The 27,233-nt window shown below is 38.8% G+C and overlaps 1 protein-coding gene across 7 annotated transcripts in view; it reads left to right on the forward strand.

Moving 5' to 3' along the window:
• The window catches only part of LOC124802487 (eukaryotic translation initiation factor 4 gamma-like), a 117,740-nt gene that overhangs the window by 87,844 nt on the left and 2,663 nt on the right, over window positions 1-27,233 (forward strand). For 6 of the 7 annotated variants that reach the window (XM_047263301.1, XM_047263318.1, XM_047263310.1 and 3 more), the window contains 3 exons: window positions 6,037-6,176; window positions 8,318-8,488; window positions 18,578-18,654. In XM_047263301.1, the coding sequence (XP_047119257.1) occupies window positions 6,037-6,176; window positions 8,318-8,488; window positions 18,578-18,654 (388 nt within the window). The remainder of the gene's footprint in view (window positions 1-6,036; window positions 6,177-8,317; window positions 8,489-18,577; window positions 18,655-27,233) is intronic. The other variant, XM_047263327.1, reaches the window with a different exon arrangement.

Raw genomic sequence — 27,233 nt, forward strand, 5'->3', positions numbered from 1 at the left:
ATGCTTTACGTGCAGAAGACAGGCAAACTGTGACACTGGAATTTCTTGACACAGGAGAGAGCTACTCTAGTTTACAACACAGCACTCGTCTATCACATTACACATTAACCAAAATAATTCCAGAAAGGTGTGAAGCGACAAAGCACTGAAGGGGCAATATGTGAATGTAAATAAATGTTTAGTACAATATATGAGCAATAAGAACTATTTTTATTTTTGAATAATGTAATTAGTGTTCCAACAACTACAAAATTAATAAAAAGTACGAAACAGATGAAGCGCTTTTTAACTTGTGGAATCTAGAGTTCAAGGATAAACAAAGTAGAATGGAAAGCTAAGAAAGAATTTTTTATTTTATATACTCTATTCCGGCTTGCTGAAAAGCTGCCTGGATGTTTCCAGATATAGAGGTGGATGGCTGTAGCTGTAATTGTGGACATGAAGTCACCTGCAGCACATTCTACTTGCCCATCAACACACAATTAATAGCATACACTGTGCCCCTTGCTCACTCCCAACCTTGACGAGGCAAGTTTATTAAAAATATTAAAAAAATGAATCGAAGGAACACACCAACTTTTAAGCCATATTTACAAACACACTACAGAGACGTCAAATAGCTGTGGCGACACCAACGCTCCAAGCGGTTACATTTCACATTGCAGTGAACAGAAGACAAACGACTTTTATGATTAAATCTACGGTGAGGCCCTAGATTTGATCATATTTATTTGACGACAGGCGACATTTGACAAAGTTCCTTATTACACGATCAAATTTCTTTGACATAAGTATTTGACATATCAACTTTGACAAAGAAATTTGATAGTGTAATACTGGTCTAAGAGCCGTAACAGTTGAGGTGGACTCGGCGCGGAAGGTCCGCACTACAACAGCGACAAGTCACGTAACTCAGTATTGTTTACGTTTCTACGGTAACGCCTCACTATAGCTCGCGAATATGATTTCCGCCTTGCACTTGAAAGTTGGGACTATTGCTGCCACCTTTTAAAAGGACCTTCTTTCGTTGTTACGGTGCGTTTAAACCTTTGCAACTTACCGTGCGCTAAAGGTGTGCGTAGCCGTTGTTAAAACAGACTTTTGAGAATAATGGGTGCTCTAATACGGAAATAAATAGAGTTTTGCGACCGAATAACAGGGGGCCTAAGTACAACGATAGGACACAGAGATGGGAGAACACGGTTTCTCTACCCTTCATCAAAAATGTAACGGATCAAATCGGCAAGATTTTAAGGAAACATAACATCGACCGATTTTCAGACTAACTAAGAAAATAAGCCAAGCACTTAGTTCCATTAAGGATAAACGTCCCCCTCTGTCTGCAAGTGGTGTATACAAGATTCCGTGTAGATGTGGTAGGGTCTACATTGGAACTACAAAGAGAAGTGTGAATACATGGTTGGAGGAACATAAAAGTCTTTGCCGACTAGGGAAAACAGACTAGTCAGCCATGGCGGAACATGCTCTTCAGTTGGGTGATCATGTAGTGAAATGTTCGGAAACTGAAGTTTTATGTACTATGACGAACTATTATCCACAGCTATATAGAGAAGCCATCGAAATTTATAAACATGGGGATAATTTTAACAGAAAAGAAGGAGCTATGAAACTCAGAGATACAAGGGCTATGCCGAAAGTTTTTAGCACAATGTGTGAAAAAAATTTATTTGCAAAAAACGTTTACAACTTTTCAAAATACTCTCCATTAGCATGTATACATTTTTCCATTCTCTGAAACCACTTAGAAAATGTGTCGGTCCAAGCTTCTTTTGGGATGTCACTTAGAGCGCTCTCGTACACTGCAATGGCCTCTTCATCTGATGAAAACTGCTGCCCTCTAATTTTTTCCTTAGTCTTAGGGAACAGAAAGAAGTCACAGGGGGCCAGGTCAGGTGAGTAGAGAGTATGGGGTAACATTCGCACTTTTTCCTTCTCCAGAAAGTCCATCGTTCTGGCAGCCCTGTGCGCAGATGCATTGTTGTGATGCAGCAGAAGGTGCCCACTCTTGGACTTTGGATGCTGTGACTTCCATTTGGCAATGACTTTTGGAAGACAATCGTTCATGTACCATTCAGCATTGACTGTACAACGTTTGTCCAAGGTCACAGAGGTGAGATGCCCGATCTTTGTCAAAAAAGTTGCCACCATCTTTTTTCCAGAGCTCCAACTTCGAACTTTTGTGGGTGTTCCCTCCCCTGGAAAGCACCACACAGAAGACTGTCTCTTCGTTTCAGGTTCATAATGGTAGACCCATGTTTCATCACTTGTGACGATATTGTTGGTGTCTTTGGACTTCCCTCCATTGAATTTTTCGAGCATGAAACCACACCAGTCCACTCTCACCTCCTTTTGGCTTTCTGTCAGGGAAAGTGGCACCCGATGGGCACATCTCTTAGTAAGGCCTAAGTGACTATGGTCTATGCTGCTGTTGATCCAATATTTAGGGTCCCTTCAATGTCGCAAAATGTAAGATGTGGATCTTCTTTGACCATTTTCCTCACAGCTTCAGTGTTTTCAGGAGTCACAGCTGTTGCTGGCTGACCTGGACGAGGTTCATCTTCAATTGACTGCCGACCCCTCGAAAACTCGCGAAACCAATTTCCAACTGTGGCCCTGGAAGGGGAAGCTTCACCAAAAACACATAGCAAAGAAGAATGGCATTCCTTGGCACTTAAACCCTTTTTATAATCGTAAAAAATCATGGCGCGAAAGTCGCGGCGCGACAGCTGCATCCTGCGCCGTCTCTGACTCAGCACTGCCTGTGCTTTCTTACCGCGCTGTGGGGGGATCACCGCCAGCCAGGGGCTGCGCGCGCACGTCCCAAGGTCGAAAAACATCGCTCTTTCGAATGAAAACAACCCCATTGTCCTCCGCCTTACGGTTGAGGGGCTGCTAAAAACTTTCGGCATAGCCCTCGTATATGGACAGTGGCGCTACAGAATCGATGATAAGTTTTCATCTTTGACGTACTATAATCGATAGTTATATTTTATCCTTGACAAGGTTTATCTCTGCTGTCACGTGAAATCCAGACCACGCCCACTTTCCACAGTATTTAGGCCGTTCTTCGGCGTCCGATTCGTCAGTCGGCAAGACAGAGCACAACCAGGAACACCTCTGAAGATGTCCAACGTAGCTTTGGTCGAATCGTCGGGGATAGAAGAGTTCCATGGACCACGGCCATATAACCCGGAAGAATTCTCGGCAGCTGAAACATCCGGTCGTGAAAGCCTTCATTGTATTATCATGAATACTGTCGCACAGCCACACACACCAACAGTTGTCTGTCCATTTTTAGCATAAAACGTGAGTCATCCGAAAAGGTCACATGTCGCCACTCCGTGTACATCCAGTTGAGGTATTGACGTGCAAATTCTAGCCTTCGTCGTCCATGAACCGCAGTCAACGTGGGTGCATGAACCAGACGCCTGCTGCAGAGGCTCATACGCTGAATGGTCACTGAGGAGACACTGTTGGTAGCCCTTGGTTCATGTGAGTGGTCAGCTGCTCAACAGTTGCATGTCTTCGCCCATACACATCTCTGCAGCTATCGTTCACCCCAGTCATCTATGGCTCGTGGTGCACTACAGTTGCCTCGGTGCATTCGACCATGCACGGAATACTGTCACCAGAGTGTCACGTGAAAAGTTTACCAACTCAGCCGTTTTGGAAATGCTTCCATCCTCAGCCAATGAACGTGGTCTTTGGGACGTCAGATAAATCGCTCCGTTTCCGCATTTTGACAATGACTGCACTGTTTTTCGCGTAACCCCCCCCCCCCCCCCCCAACACGTTTTATATATTCTCCACTGCTAGTGCTGTCGCCTGCCACTTGTAAGTAGTTATTGCACCTGACGTCTAACATAGGCAGTGGTCACGTTAATGTGACTGGAGTGTGTATAACGAGTGAATAAGTCAGTGCTGTTGTCGGAACTCGCGTACTAAGGGGTAAAATGAACAAAACTAAAACAAACACAAATCTGCCATCCGAGAACTATGGTCTCCTTTTGACAACAGAAATGAGAACACATCCAAGAACTGAAAAGCGAGAACTGAGACACGGAAACCAAAAACCGCGATCTGAGAACCGAGGTCGGTTTTAGCAAAAATCGAGAACTCATTGGAATCGAGAACTACACGATCCGAGATGGTAACAGTTACAGAAAGTAGGAATTTTATCTTGGAAAGAAATTGGTGTGTATGTGTTGAGACAAGTGAGCCATGGCACCTTGTATTTAAGCAAAGGATCACAACGATCCATTGCATGCGGTCTCACCACTATCAGTTGCTTGCCTTGAACCTGCCAAGCTCATCTATACCTACATCTGTACTTCGAAAACCACTCTGAAGTGTGTGGCAGAGGATACTTCCCACTGTACCAGTTACAAAGGCTTTTTCCCTTTCCATTCACGTATGGAGCATGTGAAGAATGACCGTTTACATGTCTCTGTGTGTGCTGTAATTAATCTAATTTTTTGCTCACGATACCCATGGGAGAGATATGTCGGGGGTTATAGTATCATAGTAACGAAGGGAAATGTGCAGCACAATAAAAGTACATCCGCTTGGAATGGCTATAGGAGTAATTTCAACCAGTACTAACGCCACCATGTCTATAAGTTTTGCTATGGAAAATAAATTACTTCATTTAGTAGCAGTTACCGTTGATCTCCGTATCCCCACGAATACTTGCAGAACATAAATAAAAAACAACGAGAATTGTAATTTATTAAACTTGTTTTGTAATACCGTTCTTGGGAAATGTAGGTTACTTCACTGAATACATTCTGGACTCCAAGTGGGTTGTATGCTTTTTTATAGTATGGTAATACAATCAGTTTTTCGCTTTTTAGCTCTCATTACCATTTTCATTCACTTTTCTTATAGTTTCATCATCATCATCAACGTTCTATCACTTGTTGATGTGACCTCTTTCAGTCAGCGTGCAGAATAGAATCTCTCCAGGTTCTTCCATTTCTACCAATCTTGAGTTTCCCATTGCCGGTTCACCCCGGCTGTCATTCTTAAGTCTCTGTCCCATCTGTTTGGTGGTCTTCACTGTGGTCCCTAGTGGTAAACTGGACTCCAATCTAGTACTTTTTTGACCACCTGCCATCTTTTCTTTGAGTGACGTGACCAGCCCACTGCCATTTCAAGGTATTCTACATCTAAATCTACATCTACACAGATACTCCACAAGCTGGTGGAGGGTACCTTGTACCACTAATTGTCATTTCCTTTCCTGTTCCATTTGCAAACAGAGCGAGGGAGAAACAACAGTCTATACGCCTCCCTATGTGCCCTAACTTCTCATGTCTCTTTTAGCAGTCAGCTTCAAATTCTGGTTCTCTAAATTCTGTCAATAGTGTTTCTTGAAAAGAACATCACATTCCCTCCAGGAATTCCCATTTGAGTTCCTGAAGCATCTCTGTAACATTTATGTGTTGTTCGAACCTACTGGTAACAAATCTAGCCACCCACATCTGAATTGCTTTGATGTCATCCTTCAGTCCAAGCTCGTACGGATCCAAAACACTGGTGCAGTATATAAGAATAGGTCACACCAGCGTCCTATATGCAGTCTCCTTTACAGGTGAACCACTCTTTCCTAAAATCCTCCCAATAAACCGACCTTTCGCCTTCCCCACCACAGTTCTCACATCGGTGGAACTGCCTGATATTTACTGGCAACCTGTTAGAGGCTTTTGCACCAGACTATAAAACTTCAGTCTGAACCCTAGAGTGGAATGCATAGTCTATCTGAAAATTATTTTTACTTATCGTACTGTCGTTGTGAATTGCAGAGTTCATTTTAAATTCATTCTTGTTATTAACCACAGATGCCACGAGGAGTGGAGTCTATACGTATTGTCCTGTAAGTGCAAAATCTCTAGCTAAGAGGCTTCTACAAGGTGTTTGGTTGTCAGCATTACACAATGTTCTTTCTGCACGCTTCTGTAGACTTGCGCAGAGAGCATTGCACATTTGAGGATTTTCATGTTGTCTGGTGGACAGGTATGAGTACGAGGAGCTGCCTCTGCCGCCGCGCATCACGTCTGACATGTACATCCAACGGCTGCTGGGTCTGCGTGACGTGCAGCACGAAGTGCTGAGCCGGTCCTACTACAACGAGCCAGGCTCTCGCGCCAACATCGGTACGTATCGTATCGCGCGTGATACTCGCAACAGCATGCTGCAGCGCTGAGGGACGCGCGTTCTTCGTCTTTGCTAAACTCTCTTCTGTCTGCTGTCACTCTCTTCTCTCAATTTCTCTGTCTCCAACAGCTAATGTCACTGGTACGCAGTCGTAAATCAAACGCCTGCGAGAAAAACCTATCTTGCCAACGGAAATGGTTTAAAGACGAAACTCGATATGTGTTTTAGTTTATTGCGTCTTAAAATAAAATAAAAATACTGCATACGACATCGTTTCTCAACTGGTGCGAATGCTTATGGCGTCGCTTGTACATTATTACACGCTGTAATAACCTGTGACAATTTAAAATAAATTCGTATCACTCGTACAGCAGTGTTGGAAGACCTGGTGTTCGTAACAGGACACGCTACGGTATCGTCTAAACGCTAAAATACTGTGGTCCGTTGAAACAAGGGAGTTGCCCCCACCAAATACACACTTGATGTTCCGTAGGTTCCCTCCCTTAGGAGAACCCTCAAGAACGTGGAACGAGTCATTCATAATTTTTTATGGTTTCCACTCATTCCCGATACACATAAACTCAATTACGTTTTTTCAGGAAGAGGGAGGTAGCGGGCTTATCGTCATTTCTGAATGAAATTTTGTTTATTTCATTTTTTACTTTCCGGTACCGCTACATGAGAATTCTTCTGCACTTTTCTGTTTATGGATTACGCTTCTTTGAAAACAAAACGTAACTTGGCCATGGCTGCACGTTTGGCATTCCTTTCGCATGCAGCTTCTATATTGGAGCTATTGCAAAAGCAACTGAAGTCATAGACAAATGAAAGCGAGCTAATTGGATCGGTGAAACGAAAAGAAACCTACATTTTGTAGATCAGCGTGTGTATTTTTATTCATGATGGGGAAGGCTACTGAGTGAGGTGAGAGGTTAGCACCGTGCTGCTGAAGAGTAGTGAAAGCTTAGATATAGGGCAAATCATTACAGTTAGCGACGCCTCGTGTAAAATATTAACATTGCAAATCAGTTATTTTCTTACCATTTTTCAATTTTCTCCTGCAGTCCGAAATAATCAGCATTTTGTATCTTATCACACCAGGTTCAATGTCACTCTTTCATCAATTTACTAACATGAAGGCTCAAATCTAGGGTGAATCGCCTAAAACTTGCACGCCTTATATTTTCTGAACGATTTGAAGTATGGAAACGATATTTTTGACAAATGTTACTGTATTCACACCTTCCAAGCTGACACACTGCGCAGTGGCTGATAGGCAGCAACAAAAGTCGCAAGACTGTGTATGACCTGGAGCCGATATTCAATTGTTTCGCATGGTCACCAACCTTTCCCAGACATACATACAATACTGTGTACACAGGCATTGTTCATAATATTCTGTGTTGAGTTTTATTTCGCGTATCGTGATCGAGTAATCTTTTTGAGGTAATCTTAAATTGAGTGATGCTGGTCCTCTGAGGGAGTTATCAACTGCAATCTGTAGGTACAATGGGATCAATTTTAGTTAGCCAGCCGCGTAAAATGATGATTAACCCCATCAAGTATTGACAGTGAGATGTGGAAAGCAATAGAGAGTTCCACTGCAGAGTTTATACAGCGACAGCCGATTCCGGACATTTTATTTCATTGTAGCACATTTATCGGATATTTTTGCTGAAAGTTTTAACACCAACATTGGCAGACATTATATCAACATACTTGTGTTTTCAAGAGGTTACGAATGCCGTTAAAAACTTACGTCGCTCAAAAAGCAATGGAAAAACTTGCTTCAGTAATTTGGATAATCCAAGAGTTACAAGCGTTACTCATACAACAAAATTACATATCCCTCTTTTACTACCATTTATCGAAAATCTCGTTTCAATACCTAGAGCTGTTCATGCCTCAATAGGATGCAAGGTTGAGGTGATTGACCCTGTATGTCAGTGAAGTTCTTGACTGGGCAACCATATAAAGACAGCAATGAATAGCACTGGCAATTACGAGCCCATTTGTTTAGGGGAGAAAACAAAAAGTTGTCACAATCATAAATCAGCGGGGGCAGGGATGGAGCATCAGTGAAGCATGTTGAGGGCAGCAAGGCCGTGGGGCTATGCTGATCGGCGATGGCTTCTTGCAGGCAAAGGCCACCTGGCGTGCGTCACGTACGCTGGCGGGAAGGCCTTCTCCAGGCGGCGACCACTCGCTTCACATGAGAACAACGGGGACTACATCAGGAACAACGTCAAGATGCTGTCGCACTACGAGAGAATGCGTGAGGCCGCCAAGAGCCCAGTAGTCGAGGAAAAAGGTACATGAGGTCTCCACTCTTCAGGTGCAGGCTTGCCGAGATGCCCGTGATGCGAGTTCAGTGAGAGCTGCAGTACTGTTATTGTTGACCCATAATTCCCCTGTATGGATTATAACAAAAGGTGTTTAGGCGTCTGATTCACGTTGCATGAAATTAATACCCATCAGATCTTCTTTAGTTATGTAATAGGCCTATCCCAAAAACAGGACTATTTCCTTTTATTATTAATATGAAACAGCAGAATTTACCACATTAACCGTGAACAGTGGAAGGTGCTGTACATATCATATTTTGCTTCCATCAGTGTAGACGTAAGCATGTTCTCGCAATGAAACACCTTGCTCCCTGCAGAAATACTATTACAAATTCCGTTTCGGCAATACCGGGGTAAAGCTATCAGCAACCCAACATTTAGTTTGAACATAGTGCTTCACTAGGCATGATCATATTAGAGGTGACATACTGTTGCCTTCAGCAATTATATTGTCCAGTCACCTCTCAAAAGCCTGATTAAGCACCTTTCCAGATGGACTGCTGCAAGACATGCAGGATGAAAGTCAGTGAGGTGCTGGGAGGCACCAAATGGGATGTGGAGCTGTGCAACTCTAGTGCCATGGCCAGCTGCATTATGTTTCTTGGCTGAAGATCTGTGGTGTGAACAGCCTGATCAAGGTGGTCCCATAGATTCTCAACTGGGTTTTAATCTGAGGAGTTTGGTGGCCAGGGAAGTGTGGTAACTCATCGTGGTGCTCCCCAAACCACACATGTACACTGCGAGCTTTGTGACACGTTTGCATTGTCCTGCTGGTAGTTGCCATCAAGCCATGGAAAACCAGCTGTATGTAGGGGGACCATGGTCCCCAATGACAGACCCATACTTGTGTTGATCCGTTGTGGAATGACGAGATCATGCAGGGAATGCCAAAAACATTTCCCAGACCATAATGGCACCTCCTTTGGTGTGCACCCTCTCAATGATTGTTGCAGGGTGTTTGCTTTCAGACGTTCCATGCTGTATATGCCTGATGGGCTGTAAAATGTGATTCATCTGAAAAGGCCACCTGTGACCACTCAATGGACCTCCAGCTGCAGTAATGGTGTGCAAATTCCAGCCTTTGTTGCCAATCAACATTAGTCAGCATGAGTGCATGGACCAAGTGCCAACTGCAGAGGCCCATACGCAACAACGTTCACTGAACGGCCATTGAAAAGACACTGTTGGTAGCCTCTAGGTTTATCTTGGTGGTCAGTTGCTCAATAGCTGCACATCTGTTCGCCTGTACACATGTCTGCAGCCATCTTTCACCCCTGTTATCTATGATCCGTGGTGCACCACAATTGCCTCTGCATCAGTTTTGGACAGCGCCATTTTGCCGTGCATTGCATTCTTTAACCACAGCGACACACAGATGGTTTAAAAACTTAGCCATTTCACAAATGCTTCCACCCTTGGCCCAAAAGCCAATGATCATACCCTTTTGGATATCAGCAAATCATTCTGTTTCTCCATTACGATGACTGTATTGTTTCCTGTGTCCCCTCAATATGCTATACATACCCTCCACTGCTAGTGCTGCCACCTTCTGTAGTAAGTGTTTATTGCACGTTGACGTCAAACATAGACAGTGATCACATTAATATGACTGGATCGTACATGTATTTATTAAGTATTGTTAGTGTACTAATTATTGGCAGTGGTACAGCCTTGGAGTGTTTTGTGGCAGCATTCATGTACAGAATTCTCTTGATGTTAAAGCCGTGTCATGTTTGAGTTATAACTCAAGCTTTTGAAAATATTCTCCAGCTTCACTATCAGAAAATGGCTGAGTTCTGAGACTGATGTGTGTATCTTGTTTAATAGTGGTCTGGCTTACTATTGGTGAAATGACATCAGCAGGATGTGCAAATGCAGGAAGCAGACAGTGAATGTCAGCATCCAATTTACACCATCTCCAATTCACAACTTTAGAAAGGGCAGCAACAGTAAAATTTAGACTTCCAAAAAGATGTAAGATCTTCCCTCAAAATATGAAGACATTATCTCATAATTTATCTTCTTGGAGCTCTGTAAACAAAGAAGTAGTAGAAACATGAATGTGCATAAGTAAATTTAAAAGAGATAGCGGATTTTATCTTATTGACATCTGGGACTGGGTACTAGACACAGAGCACACACAGAAAATCAAAATTAAATATATAATTTAAAAGGGATAGGACACTGTTGTGTGCAACCTCTATATTTCTTCCACTCTGTGATTCTGTCTTGGGAGATAGCAGTTCACTCTCTCCACTGTCTGTTGGCCACACTTTTGCATCCAGATCTCATCCCAGTTGATATCACTCTACCAATAGTAAGCCAGATACTTCATAAAAGGCAAAACACATTGATCCTGGCAAATAGTTAGCTCCTGACAATGAAAATTGTGATTATCTTTTAAAGTGCAAGCATGTGAAAGTTGCTGGATTTGGACGGGTTACTCCTGTAACTGAAATATCAGATCTGAAGATGGTTCTGAATGAACCAAAACCGGTCATATGAATAAAAAAATTTGCAATCAAGACGGATTTTAAGTAACATGATGTGTCTCAGATTTGAATAAATGTTAAACATTATCAGTAATATCTTGGCAGGAAGCAATATACAGTACATCTCATGAACAATAAGATGGTCTGTTGAGGACATCTCTGATACCTGTAGAAGAAGGAAAAAGAAGTAAATTAGGGTTTAATGTCCTGTGGTATTATTAGAAATGGCTTATATCTACAGAACACGCAAGTATTTTGTGTACCAAACTGTAATCTAGGGGAATAATAAATTCCACACTCGTCTTGAGAACAGCAACAAGGGACAGTATCCTCTTGAAGCATATGACATTTATCACTGTACTAGCTGATGTTAGGGTGGTTATAATTAACTGCCTCTCATATATACATTTTTACTGCAATCTGATTTTGAGATAGCACATATGTTAACAGATTAACATAATTTATTTTGATCTTACACTATTATGATTTTTTGTGAGGGCTATGGGAAGCTGCCTGCCATTTCCGCATTGTATTTAACAGTTTGCCTAAGACAGACGATAATTCCAGTGGTCCTTTATTGATGTAATACTCAGAATGGCCTCTGATTTTTCTGTTACCATGTTTTCTGGAATCATCACAGATGTATGCATAGATTGTTATGAAGAATTAAATTTGAATATATGACTCTGTAAGGGCACTGATCTAGCTGATGACAGTTACTGCAGCTCTCATATGAATATTCTTTTCGGTTATGTTATATATTATGCATGTTCCATCTCTTGAAATTGACAGGTACAATGGCTGTGTTAAGTAATCATTTATCGATAAACAAGGACTCTTTTTGGAAAGTTCTATTAGGAGTGAACATTTGGAAAGCTCCTAAATTAATATAAGACTTAAGAATAAACAATAAACTAGTTACCAATGAAATCCTTAAGAAAAAATTGTTAAAGCATTTCAATTTATCTCATTTGTTACTAAAACAGTACACTCTATTTCCTAATTATCTTCCATTGTTTAAATTAAAGTTATAATACTAAGAAATAAATAAAAAAACTAATTTTGTTGTGATGTTTGTGTTGTGTGCTGTGCTCTGTGCTTTGTTAGATGTGTGTGTTTTGAACTAGTTTGTAGAAATTGAGTTAAGATACTGCCTAAGTTAGTGCATTCCCTAATGCCCAGAGAACCTTTATACTTTGCTCCTGTAATATGTTGTATTGAATATCGAACAGTCTCAATGCAGTTCTTTAAAAACCATTGCCTGGCAATCTTTGTTTCATGCAATGAAAATAATATATAAGACCAAATTATTAGACTAAGTACAGTTTTATCTTTTATTTCCTTATTTTTATGCAACACTGTGAAATTAATATTTTAGACTCCCAACACTTAGTATAACACCCTTTGCATGAATGATGGACTCACTTTGCCAGTGCCTGAACTCTGGAGCTCATGCTTTATGGCATTACTCATGATCCAAATCATTTTTATTGTTCTGCCCAAAATTTGTTCATTGCTTTCATATCAGGGTCATCTCATATTGCTTAAGTTGCTCTGTGGGTTTCCTCTTGAGAAGATTGACAACTTTTTGCACACATAACGTTTTTACAATACAACACTTCTCAGGTGACACTAACTTTGTATACTTTTTAAGTTTAATTCTTAATTGAACAATGTATATTTCCTCACAGCCTTGCCAAGACATCAGACTCTACAGTTTGTTCACATCTTCATGAATGACAGCTTCCTAGAACTGGATCAGATGAATCCAATAGGAGTTGGTTGGTTGAATTTTTGCTACAAGTGTTTTGTGTCTGGCTGTAGCCTACATTAGCAGTCTCATAATTCAGTACCTCTGTGTGCAGTAGCCATTACGAACTGATTTTTGTGCTGTGCTGTGCCATAATAAAGCAATGAAGCACATTAATAGTGCCAGCACTGAATGACAAAACTGTAGCTTGTTCCCCCAAACCACTAGTGGCACTGCGGCTGTAAATACATTGAGCTCCAGTTGATGGAGCCTGATTGTCTCATTCCCTACACCCCAGGAAATTTTGGTTGAGACATCATAAATAAACAATAGATACTATACTATACTACACGATATATAACTGAACTAGGTTCTTTCATGAGTTGAGTCTCTTAACTGGCATTAAAAGCCTACTGCCCCACCATAATCTCACTTACTGCTTGTTCTCAAAAACAGATGTACCATGACTATATAAAAGATAGCAAAATTTTCCGTTTCTCATATGAAGTAAAATGATACAATATTATTTCATAAATTTTGTTTTTATAAAGTATTTGAGCATTTAACTTTCAAAAAGCAGCTTCTAGTTATCAACAGATCAGTATTCCTGCTGGTTTGCTAACATAAATGTTAGGGCACTAAGTATCAAAGTTAGTGTTACAAAGACCTCTTCTGCCCATAACAACTCATTTTGTATGTCAATTCATTGCTTTTCTGCTGCGATTGCTTAGCACAACAGGTTTTAGCTCTCTGGTTAGTTTAATGCTGTATGTTTTCAATATTTTGTGTTTGTTCAGATCATGTGTGCTGATGTTTATGAAATTTCTACAATAATTATGAAGCAAACTTTTGTAGCATGTACTATTTTCTCCTTATCTTTTGTGGTGAATTCATATGTCATGCTCATCACCTCAGAGTGTCACAGCAGTAAATATTTGGGAAATCATTTCCATCAAAAAAATACATACATGAAATTTTACATAATGCTATAGAACTTAACTTCATTAACCCAAAATATCAACAGCATTTTTAAAAAAATTTTACTGTATGCTCACAACAGCCACAGCATTCAGTTCCTGGCTAAAACTACCAGAAAAGCATTTTCCTCATTTATTTTTGGCTGAAGTTGGGGATGCCATAGTGTTATCCACTTAAGTGAGTAAAAGTTTGTTGCATTCCTCATACTACTATGAATAGTGTTCTCTAAATGCCTATTTGTGAAATCCAGGCATAAATTTTTTCACATTCTGGAACTGTAGAGTCAAACACTGTGCTTCAGATGGTCTTGGAGTAGTCTTATTCATCTGTCTATGACTTTCCTTGCCTGACTTTCAAATAGCCAGCAGTTTCATTATTTCCGAATATTTGTTTGATAATAAAATACAGTCATAAGTGCAGTAGTTTCATTTATATTATTTGGGAAGTGATTCTTTTTCTCTTTACTTTATTGCTTTAGGCTATAATGAAATCCAGGAGCAGCAGCACTTCTTTGCATGTTTCAGCTCAGCACAGTGATAATTTGGATACAATATTGGGAAGTGAAGCCTGGCAGATACCACAGGCAGCTGTTATTTTTATTATAAGAAAAATGAGAGACAGAAATCAATGATTATTGTATTTGGTGTGACACGATCTTAGATGCAAAAAGAGACAGACTGTTTAATGTGGTATAGAATAGGTTTTGTGAAAGAAAAATTATATTGTTTCTTCCCACAACTTTTTTGACACACTGTCACTGTGAGTTAAGATAATTAAGGAAAACATAAAACAGTCTGCATGTGAATGATAAAAAATAAATAATTGCAATTACCTGAGTATTTTTATGCAACGAAAAATTACTTCTTGAAAAAAGGAGGAAGTATGTCCCTAAAAAGATGGAGTGGTACAGGAGCAGAGTGACAGGTTACCAGGGCAAGTAGAGAATCAAACTTAGGTTACACTTTGCTAGCCTCTGTTCACTGTGTGACTTCTCCTTGCAGGCCCTGAGGCTGAGCAGGTTGCATCGGCCTGAGCTCAGTTGGTGTGTGCGCCGCTAAAATTTTCTTCTCTCTATCTTTTACACATAACACACTGTTAAACCTATCTGTCCACCTACAGATCTGTCAATAAAATCTTCGGTTGCTTCAGTCTCACACTGTTGTGTTTTTTTTATCCCTGATACACTCTTTAGCGCATGCCCCCTTTCATCCTACCGGTGGTTACTGCCGCACATCTTTTCAGTCATTAGAATGACTGATGTAAAATGTACTTTTTGGAGCATGACATAATTTACTGTTTTTGTGCATTAACTTTTTGAATTTTTGAAAACTGTGATTTTTTACAAACTTTTTTAATTTAAGAAAAGATACTCTATGTGTATTGATGAAAATGGTATCCAGATCAAGACCCCTACATCATCTGCCTCATTACAACTATGGTGAGTACTTAACTTTTATTTACAGCATCTTGGGCAAGTAATAAATGCAGCATGTGTTTAATGTCAATTAGTGGTTTAGTTAATACCATTACAGAACTTTTACGTAACTAAACTTAATTAGCCAATTCCCCACAAAGCAAAAAAGATGGTAGTACTGTACTAGACTGCCATACCTGCAGTTCTTATAAGATATTTGTGCATGGAAAAAACCGAGCCTTACACATGCAGAGTACCATAGCTAATGAGAGCATTGTTAATATTTCATGAATGGCACCAGACACCAAGTATAGTTCTTATGTAAGATAGTGTGCAAAGGGCAAATTGTATGATGTGTCATCAATACCTGTATTTGTATGGTTAAACAAAAAAAAAAAAAAAAAAAAGAAAACAGGTTAAATAACTTATCGGCAGCTTTTGCTGAGTTTAAATGGGGAGTGCAAACTACAAAATGTGTTAACAGTTGACATGAAATGTGCTTTTGCAAAATAAATGCCACATTCATTGCATGTAATGCAAAGATTATCACTACATGCAAAGTTTTACTTTGACAGCCAAATATACATAAAGTAAAATGACTCTTATTGCATGTACTCTACAGAGGGATGCAACTCACAGGTGCCCATAATTTTTGCCCCTCTAATTTAATGCATTTCATGGCTTCGGTGGTGAAAAATTTGATTACATATATTAACAAGTCCACGTCTCTTCTCCTCATTCACCACTTTAGAAACATATATCATTCATTTCTTTTAAGCTCCTTGCTCCAATACCTTCAAATTGAAAATATTTATATAACAAACACATAAAAATTACTTTCCTCTGTCTGTAATCTTCCTTACTGAAACATCATTTTAAATTGTTGAACAGTCTAGATCAATGAAGAAATCTATGGAAAAAAAATAGAGACTAAATGGAATGCACTTTTTCTTTTTGACTGTATAGAATTTGGTTTTGGACTAACGTGTAAATATCTTCTTGCTATGCACTTTGCCTTCAGCTTCAAAAGTGACTGCCCCTTTTTCCAACTGAGATTAAGTGGCCCCTGAAACTCATTTATACAAATGTTACAATAACTATTCCCAACCAGCAAAATAATTCAGAGATTACATGATCTTCTTCCATGTGGAGCAAACATGGTGGTTTCCAATCAATATCAGACCTCAATAATTTTTAATTTTTATATGATGCTGACCAAAGCTTATTTTCAACATAAAGGTTCTAGAAGACTCAATGGTAATTACAAAGTAATCTCTATAATTGTTCATGCTGAAATCATGCAACACAAAATCTGCAAAGACTCTACAGATCCTCCTCTCTACTTCTGCAGTTCAGTTGTTCAGATCATTAGCTGATTATTTCTGCAGTACAAAAGCACCAGGAAATTAAACTTTTGTTTAGTTAACTTCTGCAGGCATTAAGAAGAACTTATGATACATACAGTCAGAAGCAGATCATTGGATGTGTTATGTGGTATTAAGAATAGGCAAGACCAATGAATTTGAAGTACTATAGACTACTGTGATCTGGGTAATGATGACACACACAGCTACTGACATGACACCATCAGTCAAGGATACTTCTCGGTCACCACATTCAAACAGAAACCAGTTCTCAAGAATCAAAGGGGAACATCGCTGGCTAGGTGGCAATGTCAAACTCTCAGGTTATCACCGAGGATGTTTAGCATGATAGTGACTGTATTGAGACTATGTGATATGACCCAGTGACAGTTTTGTTAGATAATTCATTATTCTGTGCTGAACAATAAATCAGGTCTATGTATGAAGTATGCCAAAAGCAGGTTATATGTTGGGCTGCATATTTCCAACTGTTAAATCTGAAATGGTGCTAGTAGGGCAAGCCTACTAGAAACAGTTACATTATTTAATACTAATTCAGTATATATTACAAAAATTCCTCTGTAAATAATTTAAAGGCTTTAAGCATCTACTGTAAAATTAGCTACACCTCTACAACAAATTCAAGAAGGACCAGTATTATATGAGGTGTTTCCATCATTTTGGTAAGTTTGTGTACCTGCATTTTCTGAGCATATAAGAGAATGAAATTGCATATAGAAGGGCAATAGATGAGATAGTAACTCCAAAACTACAGTGAGGGACTAATGCTAAAGAAAGATGTAGGAACAAACCAGGCAAATGTTTGTTAAGTCTGATGTACATAAGTGAAGATTGGCAAAAGAGTAGTGTCTTGTAAGTATGCTGGCATGGAAACTTAATGTATTCTGAAAGAACAGATACTGAAATAATAAATGAATAAATTAAAATAATACATAAGTAGAAAAGTATAGGTACATAGAAAATTAGGACAGTATAAAAGACTGACGTAGTCAAAGGGTACAACACAGAACAAGAATTATCAACTGAGTAAAACATAAGAATATGGAATGAGTAGTGAACTGTTGCAAATAAAGAAGACTATTTCTTATGTTGATAGACAAGCTGAATGGCAACAAGTACCATGTCTTGTGTAAGTAATATTCTGCCAATATAGACTGTAAAAACGTGTAATTCAAAAACTGGCAGGAAAAGTGTAAGTGAAATACTACTTGAAATCTTCAGGAGGAATAGTAGGAGCACCATTTTTTATCTATATTTTATGCCAAGGTATCTACTTTTCATGCTACTGGAAAAGGTACAAGTGTAATCTGCAGAACTGAAGAGCTACATCTTGTCTTTACAAGGATTCTCTCATAATTCCACATTAGATGTAGATGTAGATATACCAGTATTTTGGTGTAGTGAAAAACCTTCCTTCAGCCCAGGATTTTTTATGTGTTTCTGTTTGTGATCTTCTTGTGCTATCTTTCTAATATTTTACCTATAGTATGTAACAGTATTCACAGAACAAAAACATTAAATCTCTCATAATGGCGTTATTGTATAAAGAATTTAAAATAAGCATATGAAATTCAACCATAACAAATAATACCATTTCTAAAGCTGTAAATATAATTTCTGCATTTACCGAGTTTGCCTTAGTAGCAGAAAATATAAAATTCTAATCCATATTGAAATAAAACTCGATTTTCAGTTGCCTATGTAAATTTTAAACTTAATGTCCTTGTTTAGGCAGAGGAAACCATACTACAAATTAAGATCAAAGCTAATGCTCTAACACTATGTAATTCAGAATGTCAAATAACATGTCTTACATGTATGTTTTCTAAAATAATAACAACAAAGGACTATAACAATAAGGGTGACATTTGGAAATATTCAAAGTTTTCAAATGAGTTTGATGTTCTTTCTAAAATTTTATGGCTTAAAATTATTGCACTTTGTATAACTCTTCATATATTCAAAAAAATTCTCTTATTAATGTTGCACATAAATGTTTGAAGAAAAATTGGTGATGAATTTTTTATTTCCTACAGTGTTTCCTGGGGAATCTCGTATTGCCAGAGGTCCAAGACCTGTGAATAGCGGTTACTACAGACCAACAAATGACCCTGTAAGTAAGACATTTGAAAAGCTTTAGAAAATGGTTTTAAAGAAAAGTGTATTGGCAGCTGCACAAAATGATGTCAAAATTATGTGGTAAATGTCACGAGGGATAGATAATCTGAACATGCTTGTAGATGTTTGATGAATTTGATTATGTATACTAATGCATACTGCAGAAAAAACGTACTGATATGACATCATTTTGCCAGTAAATAAACAATGGACAGGTTTCCATGTGAAGCTACATAAAATCATTGTTTGGAGTATTAGATAGGAGCAGTACCTGAATAGTGGAAGAAAGGAGCAGTGGATGTTTCCACAGTTGCTGTGTGTCTTGTAATATATGAAAACATGTATTACACTTGTGTATAAGTTCGTAGTATTTTTGCACAAGTCCAATAAACACAACAGATACACAATAGGCAAGCTTAAGTCATCAATAATATATTCTCCTTCACTATTTACAACAATCTGCCAACACTGGGGTAACTTTTTCATTCACAGCTGTAGAAATCACATGGTTTTGAGGCAAGAAATCATCAAGCCATGTTTGCAGTGCATTTTCATCAAGAAAGGAAGTTCCCTGAAGGTTATTCAACAAAGAGCAGAAAAATTGAAAATATGAGGGCGCAAGATCAAGTGAATAAGATGTGTGTGGAATGACTTCCCAACCCAACTCCTGTAAAGAATTTTTTGTCAGTCTCACAGAATGTGTGCATTAATGTGGCGTAGCATCACTTCACACAGTCTTCTTGGTCATTGTTCTTGAATTGCATCTGCAAGACATCTCAGTTGTTGGCAATAAATGTCAGCAGCAATGGTTGCACATTGGGGAAGCAATTCATAGTGCACCACACCATCGCTCTTCTACCAGATGCATGACATTATCTTTTGTGAATGCATGCAGGTCTTTGTCAGGGAGTTGCTGCTATGTTTGGTCCCAACCATTCCTTTCTTTCCCTTATATTAGCATAAAGACCACTGCTCGTGACCAGTAGTGATACAGTGTAGGAATGGTCAGTGTTGCTCATGAGTCAACTGATGATGACCATGCAGAGATGCGCATATGGCCACCTGCTGATTTTTGTGATTTGGCTTAGAGCATGTGGTACCCACACACCTGATTTTTGAACCTCCCCCATTGCAGGCAAATGTCACGTGATGGTGAAATGATCACAGTTCACCGCATTTGCCAGTCCTTGAATACACTGATGTGGATCCTGGCTGAATGCATTTAAACAATCTCCATCAAACACCAAAGTCTACCTGAATTTGGAGAGTCACTAATGTCCAAATGATCCTCCTTAAAATGGTAAAACCATTTCCTTGCTGTGTTTTGTCCAGTGACATTATTCCCATAAAAGGCACAAATGTTCTGGCTTCCTTCACTGCTCTCATTCCTCTATTGAACCCAAAAAGAAGAATATGTCAGAAATGTTCAGATTTTTCTCCACTTGAATTACCAATAAAAAAAATAAAAAGTGATAATTAAACCCATAACAACATGAACAGCAACATGCAAAACAAAAATGCTATGAATTTATGCACCAACATAATATATAAGGTAATTTACAACTAATTCCCATATTGCCAGTATGAGTGGATTAGCCCTAGTCATGATTTTCTGTTATCACACTTTGGAGAAGTAAATTGCATGTGAAGTGCTACAAGGATTGATACTGAGCCCACTCTTGTTTCTAACCTACATATTTGATCTTCCAGTGTCTTTGAAAGACAATTCAAAAATTATAATGTTGACTCAAGCATACTAATAAAGTGTCCTGTAAGCCAGCCATAGCAGACACAGCTTGGATGTCAGCTGATTGCTCCTACAAGGGGTTCACAGCTAAAATTTTCTCTTAATATCACAAAGAATCATATTAGGCAATTTCAAATCAGTTATAAAGACTGTTAGCACCAGAAGTACATATTATTGATAATACACTAAATGAAACACACTGTGTAAAATTCCTTGGAGTCCAGTTAAAATGCAGTCAAAACAAAGATAAAATAATCAAGAAGCTGAATTATAAGTGTTTTGCCCTTACAAGCATCTTTCATTGTGTTGATCCAAAGACAAGAGTGTTGGCTTATGAGGTTTGATAAAAAAAAATGTGGCAAATGAATTTCTTTTAGCAGCAGCTGCTGATGCTACAACCATTTGACGTAATCTATCTGATACCTTAATCCCTTGAGACAGGCAGCATCAAGTTGGAACATGTTCTGCACCCAGGGGCACTAGAGTGGGGTTGTGTTTACTGCGTCTGTTGTGCACCGTGGATTTCAAACAATGTGCAAACATTGCAAAAAAGTACCAAATAAAATCAAGAAATGTTGAAATTGGTGGATGGTAATAATGCTGTGACTTTGAAGACTGTTTACAAATCGTATGAGCGATTTAAAAGCAGAAATAAGTCAGAAGACAAGCAACGTTTGGGATGTCTGTTAACCTCAGAAGCAGAAGAAAATGTGCAAAAAGTGGCAAAAATCGTTTGTTCAAACAGGCAGATAACTATTCAAGAACTTACCAAAGAACTTGGCATCTCATATAGGTCTGTGCAAAATATTTTAACTGATAATTTGCAAATGAGACAAATCAGTGCAAAATTTGTTCACTTTTGAGTGATGGACAGAGGAAAAATCGTGTGTCAGCTTGCATGGAGTTGAATGATTGTCTTTGGTCAGATTTGGGTTTCACGTTCAAAACTGTAACTTGAGATAAAACTTGGGTCTATGGGTATGACCCCGAGATGAAAATTCAGAAATCTCAATGGAAAACTAGTAAATGTCCTCACCCTAATTAGCGCATGTCAGTCAAAATCAAAGATCAAAGTCATGCTTATTGTTTGTTTTTTTAAATATTGAGAGCTTGGTGTGATCAAGTTCATTCCAATGAGAGCAACTATAAACACCAAATTTCACAAGGGTGTACTGCAACATTTGAAAAATGGTGTACAAAGAAAGAGGCCAGAAAAATGGGCCAACGAGTTCCTTGTTTATCATGACAATGTGCCGTGCCACACCCTGCTTTCAATTTGCAACTTTTTAGCAGGAAAAATTGTTCTGCTCTGTCCACATCCACCTTACTCAAGAGATTTAGCACCATGTGACTTCTCGCTCCTCCTAAAAAATTAAAACAGTGCTTAAAGGAAAATATTTTGACACCATTCTGGATATTGAAATCATCACAAAAGAGCAACTGAACACCCTTTTAAAAGAAGCCTGCTATAAATGCTTCCAGTCATGAATACAACGTTGGGATGAATGCATCACTAGCCAAGGACAGTACTTTAAAGGAGATTAAATCAAACTCCATATAGGCTTATTACTTAGTTTCTAATAAAATTATTCACTACATTTTTATCACACCTTGTATTTTGCATATTTTCACTCCCTGCTGTCTTATGAAATTACATTCTGAGCAGAGCACCTATGATTAAATTTAATCCTTGTACCACTAAAAAGATGAGTGAAATGACTATTAGTGTCGGTGATGTTGAGAAACAGCAGAAATCGTTAAAATTACACAAAGTTTCAGGGCCTGATGGAATTCCTGACAGATCCTATGCTGAATTTGTGGCTGAGTTAGCTCTTCTTCTAACTATAATCTATTGTAGATCCCTTGAAGAAAAAACCATACCCAGTTCTTGAAAAAGAGCACAGATCACACCATTCTACAAGGAGAGTGGTTGAAGTAATCCACAAAACTACTGTCTAATATCTTGGCATAGATTTGTTATTGAATCTTAGAATGTATTCTGATCTCAAACACAGTGAGGTATCTTGAACAGAATGACCTCCTCAATGCCAACCAGCATGGATCCTGGAAACACTGATCTTGTGATTGCGCTTTTATGATGTGACATACTGAAAGCTTTGGATCAAGGCAGTCAGGTAGATGCAGTATTTCTTGATTTCCAGAAAGTATTTGACTCAGTACCACACCTATGCTTATTGTCAAAAGTATGATCATATGGGATGTCAAGTGGCTGGATTTAGAACTTTCTGGTAGGGAGGATGCAGTATGTTATCTTCGATGTAGAGTCATTGTCAGATGTAGAAGCTGCTTCCTGTGTGCCCCAGGGAAGTGTGTTGGGACCCTTGCTGTTCATGTTGTATATTAATGACTTTGCAGAAAATATTAGTAGTAACCTGAGACTTTTTGCAGATGATGCAGTTATATACAGTGAAGTATTGTCTGAAAGAAGGTGCATAATTATCCAGTCAGATCTTGATAAGGTCTCCAAGTAATGCAAATATTGGCAGCTTGCTTTAAACATTCTGATATGTAAAACTGTGCACTTCACAAAATGAAAAAAAAAAACAACATAGTATCTTATGACTATAATATCAATGAGTGACTGTTGGAATGGGCCAGCTCATACAAATATGTGGATGTACGAGGGTGAGTCAAATGAAAACCTTAAATTTGTAATAACAAATCGAAATTTCGTGCCATTATCCTGTAAGTTGGTAAGCATGCTACAAACAGTGTGCATAATTGCCTGTAGGTGGCAGCATAGTGCAGATTCACACATACCGTTGCAGTGTATAAAGATGGCCGCCCCACTTGCGACTTGCACCAGGGAAGAACAGCGTTCTGTTATTCGGTTTTTGCGTAGTGAAGATTTGAAACCTATTGAAATTCATCGACAAATAAAGGTTCAGTAGGGTGTTGCATGTTTGTCACAGCAGCAAGTCTATGAATGGAGTAGGAAGTTTGCAAATTGTGTCACTTCAGTGGAAGATGCTCCTCGTCCAGGTCAGGCATAACGAGTTGTGACTCCACAGAACATAGCAGCAGTTGAAGCCATAGTGAAGGAAAACTGCTGAGTGACACTGAATGACATTGCAGCATGTTTACAGATTAGTCATGGGTCAGCACACCACATTGTGCATGATGTGCTCCAGTTTCACAAAGTGTCTGCAAGATGGGTGCCACGGCAGCTTATTCCTGAAATGACAGAATGACATGTTGAAGCTTGTGAAGAACTTCTTCGGCGCTTTGAATGAGAAGGTGATGGCTTCCTTGAAAGAATCATTACTGGGGACAAACCCTGGGTTCACTTCCACCAACCGGAAACAAAGAGAGAGAGCAAGGAATGGTGCCATTCCTCATCACCAAAACCAAAGACTTTTTGAAAAGAACCACCAGCAGGGAAGGTTATACTGACTCTCTTTTGGGACAAAAAAGGTGTCATTTTGGAGCATTACATGCCTAGAGGGATCACTGTCACCAGTGCATCATACACAGATCTCCTAAAAAATCATTTGCAGCCTGCAATCAAATCAAAGCAACGTGGATTGCTGTCAGCAGGGGTCCTTTTGCAACATGGCAATGCAAGGCCCCACACTGCCCGTACAACAGTTGCAATAATCACAGACCTGCATTTTGAGTGTCTTCCTCATCCACCATACTCACCAGACCTTGCCCCAAGTGATTTCCGTATGTTTGGACTACTCAAAGACACAATAGGAAGAAAGAAGTTCCATTCTGATGAAGAGCTATGCCACGCGGTGCATGAGTGATTGCGCGGACTACCAAAAGAATTTTTTTCTAAAGGAATTTATGCACTTTGTAAGCACTGGAGGACTTGCATTGAGCATGGGGGAGATTATGTTGAAAAGTGATACAGCTTTGTACCACTTCTGCACAATAAATAATATTTAAAAAATATTTAAGGTGTTCATTTGACTCACACTCGTAAACCCTGTAGGGATATGAAATGGAATGATCACATAGTTCAGTTGTGGGTAAGGTAAGGGGTAGAATTCAGTTTATTGGTAGAGTACTGGGCAAGTGCAATCAGTCTACAAAGGAGATTGCTTACAAATCACTCAAGTGACTGGTTCTAGAATACTGGTCAAGTGTGTGGGACTCATAGCAAATAGGACTAACAAGAGATATTGAATGTATTTGGAGAGGTGCAGCATGAATGGTCACAGGTTTGTCTGATCTGTGGGAGAGTGTCACAGAGATACTGGAGGAACTGAACTAGAAGACTATTGAAGATAGGCGTAAACTATCCCATTAAAGTCTGTTATCAAATTTTCAAGAACCAGCTTTCAATTACAATTCTAGCAATATACAAAAACCCCCAATGTATCACTCACATGCAGATTGTGAGGATAAGATTAGAATAATGATTGTACACACAGAGGCATTCAGGTTATCATTCTTCCTGTTCTCCATATGTGCACTGAATGGGAAGAACCCTAGTGACTGGTACAATGGGACATACCCTCTGCCAGCACTTCATGGTGGTTTGCGGAGTATAGATGTAGATGTAGCTGAGAAATCAGTTTGTCTGACTGCAATGCAGGGGACCCAGGTTCAATTCTCAGTATTACTGGGGATTTTTCATTGGTGGGAGGAATGTGATAAAGAGTCCATTCAGCCTCATGATGGCAATTGAGGAGCTACTTTAATGCAAAATAGTGGCAGCAGGTCTGCCAACTCGACAGCAGTCAGGAGAGCAGCATGTTGACCTCACACTCCTCTGTACCGGATCCAGATGATGCCACTGGCTGAGGATGACTTTCCAGTCAGTCAAGTCTGAGTGACAGATCTGTCGCCAGACCAGTGATGCTTTCCTTTCTTCTTACCAGTTCACTTAAAATAAATAAATTGTTCATTCAGCAGAAGTGACCAGTAAGAATATTGTGTAAAGTAGTTGAGTGTACATCTCGCAGAAGCATTTTTAAGGATCTTGGAATTCATATGCTCACTTCTCGATACATTTACTCCTTAATGGTTTTTGTCATCAGCTGATCCAGTCCTGTATCCGAGGCTGTTTGTGAGTTAGCCAGTAATTTTACAATGAAGAACAAAATGGATTTAGATAAGATCATTCATCTACAGACAATGTGTTTGTAATTAAAACCATTATACAAAAACACAGAGAAATTAATATAGAAACCCATATGGCCTTTATAAAACTTGAGAAGGATTTTGCCCTGTGAGGCATGATAGCCTATGAAAAATTATGCCTGAATGTGAATATCCTTATCACCTAATAGTGGTAGTGCAAAATCTTTACAACACTATGTGCATTGTAATAAATACAGACAGAAGTCAGAAGAAACAGTTTTTAACCAAGGTGTTAGAGAAGGGTGTGAAATATCACCTACCTTTTCTAATATTTACATGGAAATATAAAGTAAACAAAGGGATAAAGGTAATGAATGAGGAACATTTGAATGTCCTTTTGTTTGCTGATGACATTGTTATTATTTAAAAGAATGAAGATGAACTCTGAAGAGCAGTATACCAGCTGAACAATACTTGCAAGAAGTACAACTTCAGAGTTTCTGGTAATAAAACAAAAGTAATGGCATTTCCAGGAATATATCCAGTCAGATCAAAAACTGTTTTGGATAATTTAGTTTTAGAACAAGTGTCTCAAATCTCTTATTTAGGGTGTGCTATAAGTTTTGATTTTGCTTCTGATATTTAAAATAAAATATACAAATTCCAAGCTGTCTGTGGTACCATTAGCAGAACATTGGGCCATAAGGTACAAAAAGAGACCTTCATGAAATTTTATAAAATAGTGGCAGTCCCTGTGTTATCCTACGGAAGTGACAGCTAGGTTAAAAAAAATCAAAGAAAATAAAATTCAAACAGCAAAGATGAGGTTCATAAGAAAGACAAACAGCTGCACAAGAAGAGACATGATTAGAAATGAAGATGTTAGAACAGAATTAAATATTTTCAACATGAGTGAAAAAATTAAAAATATTGTGAATATTGGAGACGACACCTCATGAGAATGCCAGGTCACAGAATTCCTTAGATCCTGTACTACAAGCCAAATGAGAGAAGAGATAGTGGAAGACATAAAAAAGATGTGAATAATTTTGTTTGTGAGTTCGGAACAGGCAACAGCTCCTTGAAAGGAAGAAGAAGAAGAAGACTGTGATGATCATGATGGTTTTTGTTACTGATTAATAAAAACCAGTGTCAGCTGTTGTGATCAGTCACAATACGTGACAGAAAAATAATTTCGGTGTAGGTGTTGCCTCCTTATCGAGAGTTCAGAATGGAATCTGGTGGTGAGATATTCAACAAGCTTCTGTCTTAACATAAAGCAAGAAATTGGATATCCCTACCAGTCCAAAATAACATTGAAAATGTACATTATTAGTGACTTTTTACCAATTATCTGAATACCTAGATTCAGTGATTAAAAAGTTCTGTTAATTATGTGGCAAGCAGTAGCATTCATCGTAAAGCTGCATGACAGGCAGTAACATATTGGACTCAGAGTTTACTGATGTTGGTGCAAATTTTCATTGAAAAATGCTATTTTAATCAAATAAATATGAATCTATTAATAGCAGAAATATACACAGTATAACTGAGGAGGCAGCAACTTTCTTAAAAGTAGAAGGTTTCTTTCTAGTTTACTTGCTTAATTTTAGATTGTATTAAGGAATAGTGTGATAATTTATTTTTAATAGAGTACACAGATTAAGTTCTATGATTTGCTGTCTTTTGTTAATGTAAACGCTATCTTGATTCATTCCTCATCCCTGGAAATTCTCTTGTTGGTTGGTACCTATGAAACATGATGAATGATTGAT

Source organism: Schistocerca piceifrons, chromosome 1, assembly GCF_021461385.2.
Source record: "Schistocerca piceifrons isolate TAMUIC-IGC-003096 chromosome 1, iqSchPice1.1, whole genome shotgun sequence".
In the NCBI taxonomy this organism is placed as follows: Eukaryota; Metazoa; Arthropoda; class Insecta; order Orthoptera; family Acrididae; genus Schistocerca; species Schistocerca piceifrons.